Below are 13244 nucleotides of genomic sequence, written 5' to 3'. Positions count from 1 at the left end.
GACCCCAGGGACAGCAGCCCACCAGGCTTCCCCGTCCCTGGGATTCTCCAGGCAAGAACACTGGAGTGGGTTGCCATTTCCTTCTCCAATGCATGAAAGTGAAAAGTGAAAGTGAAGTCGCTCAGTCGTGTCCGACTCTTATCGACCCCATGGACTGCAGCCTACCAGGCTCCTCCGTCCATGGGATTTGCCAGGCAAGAGTACTGGAGTGGGTGCCATCGCCTTCTCCATAAATGATATATATATATATATATATATATATAAAATGTCCTAAACTTTATGACTCTGTAAATCAATCTTACAGAGCATTAGAGTAAAAATCACCATAACACTGTAAACACATGGCCACACAGTTCATTACACAACTTTTTCCTTCCCTCACCTCAGCTCTTTTTGGTCAAGCCTCACAGCTTGTGGGATCTTTGTTCCCCAATGAGCAATGGAACTCAGGTGCCTGGCAGCAAGAGCACGGAGTTCTAACTGAACAGTCAGAATTCCCTCCTCAAATCAACTCTTAGTAAGTGCTACCTTTCTTCCCCTTTTTCATGAGGGACATTAAAAAGACAAAGAAACACGCATGCAATATCAAAAGCAAACATTAAAATCTGGATTCATGGGGAAAAGAATATATACAGGACTGTGTGTGCACAGACCTGTAGAATATACACAAGGCACTGCTGAACAGTGATCGCTTCTGAGAAGGTAACTTGGAAAATAAGAGGACAAAGTGAAAGGGTGCCTAACTTTTCCCTGCGTACTTTCTGCATTTAGGAACTTTTTGCCATGTTTGTGTATTACACACTCAAAAAAATATTTTTTGTCAAATAAAGATCAAGTTATTTGTTATTAATACTGAACTCCATTCAAAATAGATAGTACTTGTTTCGACTGCTATCCCATCAACATTGGCAGCTTCAACTGACATAAACAAGATTTTAAACGGGAGGACACTTCCCTCCAACAAAGAAAAAAAAAAAGCCTTTACTTTCAACTAAAGCATGACTCAATCCATAAATCTTTTTACTGTTAATCTTATTTCCTTTACTTCTGGAGTCTGTGATTACTTCACAGTGTCAAAAAGGTTAAAAACTGTGGCTTTAACAGGGACTGTACCACAAGGAGTTGAATCCTAAATCCAACAAATCAAAAGTTCCTCTCAGGCAAATGTCTTATAAGAGGGAGGAACTTCAATCACACAGCAGAGCTTTCTCATTAATCAACAATCTTTAAGAATTTTTAGAATCAATGTCTAACATTTAAAAATTGAACTGACACAAATGATTTTTTAAAACAAACATACCAGAACCTTTACATCTAACCAAAATACAAAAGTTCAGTTTGGTAGATAGAGCTTCCAATAATACTTTTTCCACCTGAAACATGTGGAACGATTCCAATCAGCTACACCATACTCTACATAGAGAAAAAGTTCCTTTTCTCTGCAATACTTTTCTCCCTGATCCCATCACAGTGCTTCTCAATTTAACTCCCTTCTCACAGAACTCCTCAGGATCCCACTCTTCCTTTCCTCTCTCAATGTGCTAGATACCAAAGACCTTAGAAAGAGAAGTCAAGAAGGGTAAGAGACAGAGAAGGAAAAGCCTTATTAGAGAGCATGGCTGTAGCTCATTTACTGCCAGCCTAACAACTTCAAATTAATATGAAAATAATTAGCGGAAAACTGTAAAAACCAACCAATTATAAGTTGAAATCTGCCTAAGTTAATCATTTTTAGAAGGCAAAGAAAGGGGGAAAAAGACTTAAAGGAAAAATTAAATCAATTTTAAAAGAACAATTAAAATTCTATGAGAATTAATGGTAAAAACCGTTACTGAGAAAGGTTTAATCACTAGCACTTGCAGTCTAGAAACAATTTTACAGTATATATCAATTGTAACACAGTGCTGATACTTCCAAATAACCTAGATGTTTTTCTGCTTTTTTCCCCACATTTTGATAATTAAAAAACCAAAATGTTAAATTAAGCAAAACAACAAAAAGAATATGCACTAAATTATAACAGTAATTACTTTGAGTAGTAAAATTATGGGTGATTATTTTCTTTCAATTTTCCAGTATTTTCCAAAATGCACATACATATACGAATTTACAATATTCCTTTTTCCTTCCTGCTTTTCATGTGACAGGTCTATTTGGCAAAAAAAAAAAGTTACTTGGGGGGAGAAAGGAGTCATAACGTACTTCTTTTATTGGTATTACTTGTATATACGGCTAATTGATATATTATAAGGTGGGAGAATCAACTTTCATTTACCCAGCTTAATGTAGTAGTAGTGGTAGTAAAAGTCACTCAGTCGTATCTAACTCTTTGCGACCCCATGGACTGAGCCCTCCAAGCTCCTCTGTCCATGGAATTCTCCAGGCAAGCTCCTCTGTCCATGGAATTCTCCAGGCAAGAATACTGGAGTGGGTAGACACGCCCTTCTCCAAGGATGTTCCCAATCCAGGGCTTGAACCCAGGTCTCCCGCACTGCAGGCAGATTCTTTACCACTTGAGCTACTAGGGAATTCCGACCCAGCTTAATGAGGAGTATTATTAACAGTATTACAGATAAACTCTAAAAAATGTTTACTTTACCTACACTTCAACATTTATAAACTTACCATTAAAGACAACTCTAGAGATTTCCCTAGTGGGTCCAGTGGTTAAGAATCTGCCTTGCAATGCAGGAGATGCAGGCTTGATCCCTCGTAGGGGAACTAAGATTCCCACCGGCCACAGAGCAACTGAGCCTGCATGCCACAACTACTGAGACCTCACGACAAAGTTGCAGAGTCCATGCACCGCAATGAAATATCCTGCATAATGTAAAAAATATCCCACATGCCACAACCAAGACCCAACACAGCCAAATAAATAAATAAATATTAAAAGAAAATGCAACAAAATCTTAACAACTGTCAATTCTGGGTCGGGAGTACTCAGCGGTTGGCCATGTTATACTAAAAAATAAAAACTCCACTCTTCAACAGGTCAGAGACTTTAAACTCCTGCTTAATTTTACATTCCTTCTCTAGCACTTTAATCTCGCATCTTCCTCCATTTCTTCCTGTCTTCAGGTCACAAATACAACCAAGCCAAGGAAAAAGTTCAATAGTTTTGCTGCCCTCTAGCTATTTCCATGGAGAAGGAAATGGCAACCCACTCCAGTGTTCTTGCCTGGAGAATCCCAGGGACGGGGAAGCCTGGTGGGCTGCCGTCTATGGGGTCGCACAGAGTCGGACACAACTGAAGCGACTGAGCAGCAGAAGCTATTTCCAATTCCACTGCACTGCACAAATTATCACCTGGGCTTTCATCCTTCCCTCATTAATGTCATCATTCAATTTCCTTTTCCCAAAACTCCTAAATCTACTCTTAAAAATCATCAACCCTCATATAAGGTATTTTTTTAGACTTCCCTGGTGGCTGCACGGTAAAGAATTGGCCTGCCAATGCAGCAGACTCGGGTTTATAAAATTTTTTTTTAATGTAGTATTTTCTCATGCATCATTATATCTCTTTTGTCACTAAATTTTAAATGAAGTATCTGTTTTTAAAACTCTCTACCCTCCTTGACTTTCACTACTGATACTTCTCCAGATTTCCCTTCTCTGTCATCTTCTTCCATGTTCCTTTCTATGAAGAAGAACAATTAAAACTTTTCTAATCATACCTCTTACCAAACTTTAATCTCAGTTTTCCATTTTTCCATGATGGCCCCAAAGTCACCTCACACTTCACATATTTAAAGCTAAACTCATTAAAACTTTCAAATACCTTTCCCAGGAAAGCATGCTTCACCATGCCCCAACCCAGATATCTTAAATGGTACCAGTCTCTGAGAAATATTAATTCCTCCTCTGTAATGTCTCTGTGTTTCCCTGGTAAAGAAATCCCCTGCCAATGCAAAAGATGCAGATTTGCTCCCTAGGCCAGGAAGATCCCCTGGAGAAGAAAATGGCAACCCACTCTAGTATTCCTGCCTGGGAAATCCCATGGACAAAGCAACCTGACAGGCTATAGTCCATAGGGTCGCTAAGAGCTGAACACAACTTAGCTACTAAATAACAACATCTCTAAGATATACCTTTCTTCTCTATCCTTACTGCCAACATCCTACAGCAATGCTTTATAAGGTCTCAATGGCATAACAGCATGGCTGTGTGTCGTAATCTGGATCTATCATTTCCACCTGAAACCCTGCTTTCCTTCCTCACAAACACAGCACTTTCATGTATTCATAGAAAATGCTATTCTACTTCCACTCCTTCACCCCAACCTATCAAATCTTATCAATCCACTAAGTTCCAATTTTAAAAATCCTAATTACTTGTACCACACTAGCACTTAATCACATACTGTCTTAAACTGTTCCAAACAAAGTATGCGCTCGTGTCTTGTCTTCCCAACTAGACTAAAAGAGCTTTCTGAGATCAGAACTATGCCTTCTGCTTCTTTTATTTACTAACTGGCTATAACCTTCAGGAAAAGTTCAAAGCATGAAAAGCAAAGCCTTCTGGGACTTCCCTGGTGGTCGTTTGGTTAAGAATCCACCTGCCAATGCAGGGTACACGGGTTTGATCCTTGGTCCAGGAAAATTCCACATGCCACAGAGTAACTAAGCCCACGTGGCACAACTACTAAAGTCTGTTCACCTGGAGCCCATGTTCCGCAACAAGAGAAGCCACAGCAATGAGAAGTTCTTGCGCTACAACGAAGAGTAGCCCCTCTCACTGCAAGAAGAGAAAGCCTGCTCGCAGAAACAAAGACCCAGTGCAGCCAAAAATTAAAATTAAAAAAAAAAGCCCTTCACAATCCAATCTACCACTCAAGTGATCACTCATACCTCTTCTGCTTCTGCCTCTGCCAGGCTCTTCATGGCCTAAGATACTCCATGCCATCACTCTATCAAACCACACGCATCCTTCAAGTCCTAAGGACTACGACATCTCTGGAGAGCCTAACCAAATGACAGAGGTATTAGTCTCTCAAGGTCCACTCCATAAATAGCCACCAAATCACAAAAGGACATACACAGCTCATCCCTCCAGAAATAATGAAAAGGTAAGAGAATGGGAAGAAAAGAATATGAAAGATGATCAAGGAAATGGGAGAGGAGAAGAAAGTTTCTACCCATTCATAATGTTCAGTGCTGACCCTTACAAGGACCAAGGCTCCAACTCCAAACCCAGCCAGCCTCCCCTTTCAGAAATGCTGTTTTGTAAAGGCACTGCAGAGAGTGCAATGACAAGTGCAAAGGCAATGGCAAGCTGGTACTAACAAGGTAAATGTAAGCCAAAGATCTTCCATGTCTTACCTCCTTCTGCCTTGACTTCTTCACTAGGCTCTTCTGAAAAAGGCTCCTTAGCGATAGGATGATCGCCTCTGTCTTCTTGAGTAACTGACCCAGGTCTGAGTGTAATTTTCTTCCCTCTCCTTGAGCTAGTGGCCTGGAGTTTTCCTTTACCAATGTGTGTATTTACAGGCTGGGAAGACTCCAAGGAAGCTAGGGTGATTTCCTGAGAGATGGCCACATCCACAGCTTCCAGAACTGCTACATTTGTGTCCTCAGTGAGCATCCTAGAGCTCAAAGATGGGTCCTCCATACCAAGCTGAATTCCTGCAGCCTGCACTTCAAGGTCAGCTGCTCTGCCATGACTTGGACTCCAGGACAGGGACACTGACCCCAGGTCTTTAACTGACCCCAGGTCAGATTCTGGTTTCCCAGCTGCCTGCAGGTCTAAGTCATCTTCCTCCTGGTTGCCCTGGTGCTGTGGGGACTCTGTCAGTGTAGTTCTTCTCTTCTTACAGGGCAACATTTTCCAAGTCCCACTTTTGTTCCATCCTGAAAGGATAAAGGCAAGTTCTTATCACCTTCTTATTAAAGGTAATAACATTTCCTCAAACATATTTTCACTTGTTCATGTTCAATCATGAACACTGTATATTACACCAAATGCACAATCTCCCACTAGGTGGAAAGGGAGAGACAGGTTAGAAAGGCAGAATTCAAATCCTAACTCTATTACTGATCAGTGTGTTATCTTGCCTGAGTGACCTCTCCAAACTTAGGTTTCCTCAACTGTAAAAAATAATAACCTTTCTAAACTTATGGAGTTGTTGTAAGAATTATATAGTAAGCAATTAATCAGTGTCAGTTATTACTATTACCATCAGGGAGGGAGAACACCATGATGCTGAGAGTAAACTGTGGAATCAAACTACCAGTATTTGCTTCCCAAGTGGGTGTCTCTCTAGTCTTGTGACCTTGCATGAATTAACCTGAATCTCTTTATTTGCTATACAATGAAATAAAAGTTTCATCTATGAAATTAGATAGTAATTTATTAGATCAGTAAATGTTTGCAATTGTTGCTTACAAACACAGGTATTTCCATTAACAGAAACAATCCACAAAGTATGGATATGTAAAATGGTGAAACTATACTAACAAATTCTGTACTGAAAACAAAAGTTGCATCTACAAAATTAGACCGTAATATACTTTTTTTAATCAAAAACTAACTGTTCTCTATGAAAATCCTGGACTCTTGGCTTCACTTCAAATTATCACATTTTAATGGCAAGACTGTCCTAAAGTGGACGTATCTTCTTTGTTCTTATAGAAACTATTTGCAAACCTCTTTTTTTCGTACTTACCACTTCTATGATTACTTCTTGTCACTCTCCCATCACTCTCCCCACAATGTGCTTTCTGAGGGAAAATATTCTTTCAAGAAGTTCTACTAGTACTCGGCAATATCTGCCCTACTGCAGACACTCAGTAACTGTTCCCCGAATGAATGTGTGTGTGAACTTCCTATTCTGCGCATATTCTATGCAGGCTGGACCAAGAGCATTATATGGAAACTAACTGCACCTTTCTACCCAAAAAAACTTTATTCTCAGGTTTTCAAGCTAGGTCCAAGAATAGAATACACTGCCTTGTGATTGATACAGTGAGTTCTTCATCACTAATAATGTTCAAGTAAGGCCTGAACGCCCATCTATCAGACACCAGGTGAAAACCTGGACTAGAGGACAGCAACATAAAGTACTTTCTAAGAGTTTGAACTATAAGGTTAGTTTTAAACCACTTTCATTCAGATTTTCCAGGACACTAGGAGATTCCCCAGCACAGGCCAAACCAACTTTTGTCCATAACTTGATAAGTAAACTTCAATAAACAAGTAAAGATTCCTCTGATAAGGGAATGCTGAGGGAAAATTAGGGTAGTGGCATTAGTTCAGACAAGTCTTATATTTCAGATAAATTACTGAGGTCCAAAAAAAGGGGAGTGGGGAGGGGGAATGAAAAAAAAAAAAAAAAATACAGCTACTATTCAGTCAGGAGCGTGCAGGGATCAGCTCAGGAACATCAATTACAACAGAGGCTCTGCCCAATCTCTGGAACTGCAATCAAACCAACAGTATGAATGAAGGCAAATCCGGAGGCAACCGTGGGGCGGACCCCTTCTGGAAAAAGATTTCACAAAGGGGTCCTAACTGCGCTTTTCACCTCAACGCCGAACGCTGGCCCTAGTCTCCACTCCCAGAAAGACACCTTCACTTCCCTACCTCTGTCAAGCAAACCGCACCAGGCCTAGACCAAACCGCCTCAGCCTGGACATCCTTCGTCCGAAGGTACAGCTCCAGGCTGCCTGTTCCCGCCCCACCGCACTCGACCCAGTACCCTCACCAGCCAGCCGGATCCCGCGGAAACTCAGCTTCGGTATCACCGGAAGTCAACCAACGGCGGCGACTGACGTGCTCGCCCCCAGGTCGCTGTACGCCGCGTCAGGGTGTCAAAGAGCATGCGCCAATCTCAGACGCCATTCTATTTTAGGGCACAATGAAGCCAAAAGGCTAGTACTTCCGTTGTGGGCGAAAAAGTTTAAAGGCAGTACCTGTCTCTCTCCACGGAGCAATCCTACTCAAAACAAAACTGGGTATTAAGGGTCAGTGGTTTAAGTTAACAGTCCTTCTCGCCGCAATACACCTGGAATAGGGGACCCAAGAAAATGGAGAATTCATGAAATTTCAGAAAGAAATCTTGGGATACAAATAGTATAGTTTCCTGAATAAAGCAAAAAGGGAATTTCAGAAAAACATCTACTTCTGCTTCATTGATTACACCAAAGCCTTTGACCGTCTGGATCACAACAAACTGGAAAATTGTTAAAGAGATGGGGAATACCAGACCACCTTACCTGTCTCCTGAGAAACCTGTATTCAGATCAAGAAGCAACAGAACCAAACAAGGAACAACAGACTGGTTCACAATCGGGAAAGCAGTACATCAAGGCTGTGTATTGTTACCCTGCTTATTTAACTTATATGCTGAGTACGTCATGCTAAATGCCAGGCTGAATGAAGCACAAGCTACAGTCAAGATTGCCAGGTGAAATATCAATAACCTCAGATATGCAGATGACACTATCCTACCGGCAGAAAGGGAAGAGGAACTAAAGAGCCAAAAAGCTTTTTTTTTTTTTTTTGGAGGTTGGAATTGCCTTTATTGGGGCAAGCCTGGAAGGCCTGCTGTAGATAAGGAGCCTCTTGATAAAGGTGGAATAGGAGAGTGAAAAAACTGACTCAAAACTCAACATTCAAGAAACTAAAATCAAGGCATCCAGTCCCATCACTTCATGGAAAATAGATGGAAAAAATGGAAACAGTGACAGAATTTACTTTCTTGGGCTCCAAAATTACTGTGGGCGGGTACTGCAGTCATGAAATTAAAAGACTCTTGCTCCTTGGAAGAAAAGACATGACAAAACCTAGACAGCTTATTAAAAAGCAGAGACATTACTTTGCTGACAGATCCATATAGTCAAAGCTATAGTTTTTCCAGGAGCCATGTATGGATGTGAGAGTTGGACCTAAAGAAAGATAAGCACTGAAGTATTGATGCTTTCGAATGGTGGCGTTGGAGAAGACTCTTGAGAGTCCCTTGGACTACAAGGAGATCAAACCGGTCAACCCTAAAGGAAATCAATCCTGAATATTCATTCAAAGACCTGATTATGAACCTGAAGCTCCAATACTTTGGCCACCTGATGGGAAGAGCCAACTCACTGGAAAAGACCTTGATGCTAGGAAAGATTTGAGAGCATGAGGAGAAGGGGGCAACAGAGGATAAGATGGTTGGATGGCATCATTGACTCAATGGATATGAGTTTGAGCAAACTCTGGGAGATAATGAAGGACAGGGAAGCCAGAATGCTGCAGTCCATCGGGTCGCAAAGAATCAGATCCAAATGATTGACCGAACAACCATAAGTCTTTATTTCAATCCACAGCAATTATTGATATCTGTATAACACTCTGCTTGTAAAATGCTTTCACTTATCACAGGTGATTTTTTTCAATTTTTTCCAATCATCACAATAAATTCTATGACAATGGCTATTATTACACCTCCCGGTTTAAACAAGACAAAATTTAGGCTCAGCTGTGTAGGTGATTTCACAAAGATGCACAACTATCAGATGGAATCAGGTATCCTGACTCTAGGTTCTAATGCATTCATCTGGTTTCCAGGAAGGTGCCTGGAACATAGTTGAAGGCCAATAAATTCAATACATGTGTTTTGAATAAATAACTCCTAAAACCATGTTCTTTTCTCTTTTCTAGAAGTACAGAATGTCAAAGCTGGAAAAATACATTCATCCCGCTCTTGGTACAGGAGCTGCTGCTGCTAAGTCGCTTCAGTCATGTCCGACTCTGTGCGACCCCGTAGATGGCAGCCCACGAGGCTCCCCCGTCCCCGGGATTCTCCAGGCAAGAACACTGGAGTGGGTTGCCATTTCCTTCTCCGATGCAGGAAAGTGAAAGTGAAGTCGCTCAGTCGTGTCCGACTCTTAGCGACCCCATGGACTGCAGCTCACCAGGCTATTCGGTCCATGGGATTTTCCAGGCAAGAGTACTGGAGTGGGTTGCCATGAACCACCAACAAATACTTACACATTTGAATAATTTACTTGACCTGATCCTGTCTGCAGACAGAATTGAAGCGGGATGAAAGTATCCACAGCCTAAAATGGCGAACTTGATGTAATCATGGAAATAACCACCAACAGTGACTCTAACCGAGAGTCACCCTAAACTCTTCAAATTCCAAGGAAGTCTCTAAAAGCTTCCAGTTTTGTTTCTGTCCTGTAGATCCGTTGGTTTGCTCTCTCTCCCATGCACTTTCTAAGCAGTTTTCAGCACCTGAACCGTCCAACAATGATTAACTTTGGTACTCTTCATTAGTCTTTTTTTAAAAGCAGCTTCCGTTTACACGTCAGAGAATCCATCCATTTTACTTATACAATTCAATTATTTTCAGTAAATTTTCAGCGTTGTGCAACCATCACCAGGTTTGGTCTTTAACCACAGCTTTTAAAGTTTAAAAACATTTCAATAATAACATTTAGTGGTCTCAGAAATGCATAACAATGATGCAATTGATATTCAAATGCAGGAAATACAGAATTTTACTTTTCCAAACTCCTGCTTCCCCCTCCCCCAGAACATTCTGCTGCTATATTAAGCCTGGGGAATCCGAATTACAAGATCTAGAGGATTTCACATGATAAAGTACATACACTTCTTCATTAGGCCTTGAGGAATTCATCTTATAGACCCACAAGCCCTAAATAGGTGGGGTCTCATTCGCTTGAAATCTTGGCGTTGGAAGGGGTCCCCCTTCCAAGCATCTTCCGGAAAAGGGCGGAGCTTGCCTTCCGGAACTTTTCGGACAGAGGCGGAGTCTTTAGCCAAAGGCCGTTGGGAGGAAGGAGGGGCCTCCTGGTCCGGCATCAGGACCAGTCTGGCTGCATCCTTTGCTCAGCGCAACTCTGGAACATCTTAAGAGGCGACCGCAGCTGTCAACCAGGGACCAGACCGTGGCAGGAGGCATCCGCCAGATACCTTCCCCCTCCCTAACCTAATGCTCTGCAGCGGCGGCCTCGGTACCCACTGGAGGCCCCAGACTTGTCTGACCATTGCAAAAGCATTTATAGCAATAACCTCTGATTACATTGCTGAGATCACCAACATCCGACCTAGCTTTGGTAAGTAAAAATCTGGCAAACTAAGCCTGGGGTAGGTTAAACCGTTGCCAAGCCAAGGGAGCTCAGCGGCTGGGCAGAACGTGAGGCCCAGATCAAGGCCTTCAAGTGCCAGCCCCTCTAGAATCGGGCCTGTGGTGGTGGGTAGAATCGGGCCTACGGTGGTGGTATCGCCGGCAGTGGACAGCGTCCGAACCTGAGCTCTGGGCTGCAGGGGCCGAGAAGGCCAGAGTCACAGCAAGGGTGGGGTCGTCCAGGATGCGAAAACCTTGTATGGTGCACTGTGAGTACCGCTGGAGGTGAGAAACCGAGAGCCTGCCAAGGACGTGAACCCCTCCTTCGAGGGGAGGAGAGGCGAGGTAGGCCGAGCCCTCCCCCTTGGGGCACGCAGGGCGGTGCCCCTTCCTCCCCCTCCCACTCCTCAGGGCTGCGGGGGAGGGAGGTGGCAAGGGGGATGGGGCATCAAGATGGCAGCTTGGAGACTGTGCGCTGGGTGGCAGGCAGCCAGGGGAGGCGGCGGCCTCTGGGGAAAGAGGGGTGCGGGGGTGGGGAGCAAAAAGGAAGCCACTCCTGAAGCCGGTCAGCTGGATGCTGGGGCCGGGAGGAAACGTGAGCCCTGCCATGTCTATTCTGCATCGTAATGGTGGGGTCCGTCCGATGCTACCAAATGGCGCTTGGCGCTGCTGGGCTGGGGGATGACGTGATGTCTATTTCTGGGCCTCCTGGCAGCGCCTAGGCTCTTCTTCTCAGGCCTTTGTTCCCTGTTTCCCTGGGCCGGCTTTTCAAAAAGGGGGACTCGCGCGCTGGTGCTGGCGGGGGCCCGATCCGGCCCAGAGGGGGAGGGGCGCAAAAGGCCGAGCCCGGGGGAGGCCGCTTTGTGTACCAGAGAAAGCATTACGTCATCTCGGAGCGGCTGGTCCCAGACCCAACCCTACAGGCTCCAAGATCAGTTACACTCCCTGGAGCAGAGAGTGGGGTGGAAAATAGGGAAGCAGATGGGAAATAAAAACTCGAGATGCAAGTTTTTCCTCTGGGAGATTCCTGTAAAATGTGCTGAGATAACAAACTTCCTGTGCTGTTTTCCTGGCCCCCCCAAAGAAAAACGAATTGCCCTGCTTCTGCCTCAGTCCTATCCCAGTTTGGATGGGAGAAGAAGGTGAGAGTTGCTGTCAGCCTAGGGTTCCTTCATTTCCCTTAAGAGGTTCTATGTCTCAGACAATCCAGAAGGTTTGAGCATCCAGACTCCAGTGTTTAGGGTGGGGTCACAATCCAACTAGGAAATGGCTTTTCTTTTTTTTTTAGAGAATGCTCTAAAACATGCCTGGCAGAAGAATACAAAAAACAGCAATTTTTGTTTTTATCAGAAATAGAGAACTTCATATGTGTCATGACCAGTGCAGATGAGATTATATTACCCTTTCTGTGATTTGGACATTGCACTGACAGTGTAAGTCAGCCTTAGCCTAGGTATTCGCCAAGCTTGTTTTCACCTAAACGACTAAGTTATTTTTACTCAGACTCATCAAGTGAGGTCTCCTATTGCCCATCAATAGGTTTTGAAGGCCAAATAGAATTTTACATTTATCCCTGTTATATGTAATCATATTGACCTCATCCTCTGTTTTCAAACTGTAGAAGCTGGGATTTTAAAAAAATTTTTATTGAGGTATAGTTGACAGTGTTTTGTTAGTTTCTGATGTACAGCAAATTAAATGAAATATATATATGTATATATATCATTTTTCATTATGGTTTCTTGTTCTTCTACTTGTTCTGTCACTAAGTCATGTCCTACTCTTTGTGATCCCATGGACTGCAGCACACCAAGCTTCCCTGTCCTATCTCTTGGAGTCTGCTCAAATTCATGTACATTAAGCCAGTGACGGCATCTAACCATCTCATCCTCCGCCTCCCTCTTCTTTTGCCTTCCAACTTTCCCAGCATCAGGGCCTTTTCCAGTGAGTGGGCTCTTCACATTAGGTGGCCAAAATATTGGACCTTCAGCTTCATAATCAGTTCTTCCAAAGAATATTCAGGGTTGATTTCCTTCAGGATTGACTGGTTTGATCTTGCAGTCCAAGGGACCCTCAGGAGTTTTCTCCAGCACCACAACTTGAAAACATCAATTCTTCAGTGCTCAGTCTTATATATGGCCTTTCACATCTGTACATGATTACTAGAAAC

The 13244-nt window shown here is 43.1% G+C and overlaps 1 protein-coding gene across 10 annotated transcripts in view; it reads right to left on the bottom strand.

Annotated features, from left to right (window-relative positions):
* The window catches only part of LOC109553492 (GON-4-like protein), an 89466-nt gene extending 78049 nt beyond the window's left edge, over positions 1-11417 (bottom strand). For 7 of the 10 annotated variants that reach the window (XM_019953542.2, XM_070779603.1, XM_070779610.1 and 4 more), the window contains exons 1-2: positions 7582-7716; positions 5322-5849 (exon numbers count right to left, since the gene is read on the bottom strand). In XM_019953542.2, coding sequence (XP_019809101.2) covers positions 5322-5823 — 502 coding nt within the window. In that variant the 5' untranslated portion in view covers positions 5824-5849; positions 7582-7716. Of the gene's footprint in view, positions 1-5321; positions 5850-6664; positions 7804-10595 lie in introns of those variants that run through there. The other 3 variants (XM_070779601.1, XM_019953534.2, XM_070779590.1) reach the window with 3 other exon arrangements.
* Between the last annotated feature and the right edge of the window lie 1827 nt (positions 11418-13244).

This window comes from Bos indicus, chromosome 3 (genome assembly GCF_029378745.1).
Source record: "Bos indicus isolate NIAB-ARS_2022 breed Sahiwal x Tharparkar chromosome 3, NIAB-ARS_B.indTharparkar_mat_pri_1.0, whole genome shotgun sequence".
Lineage (NCBI taxonomy): Eukaryota > Metazoa > Chordata > Mammalia > Artiodactyla > Bovidae > Bos > Bos indicus.
This window is presented reverse-complemented; position numbering and strand designations above follow the sequence as displayed.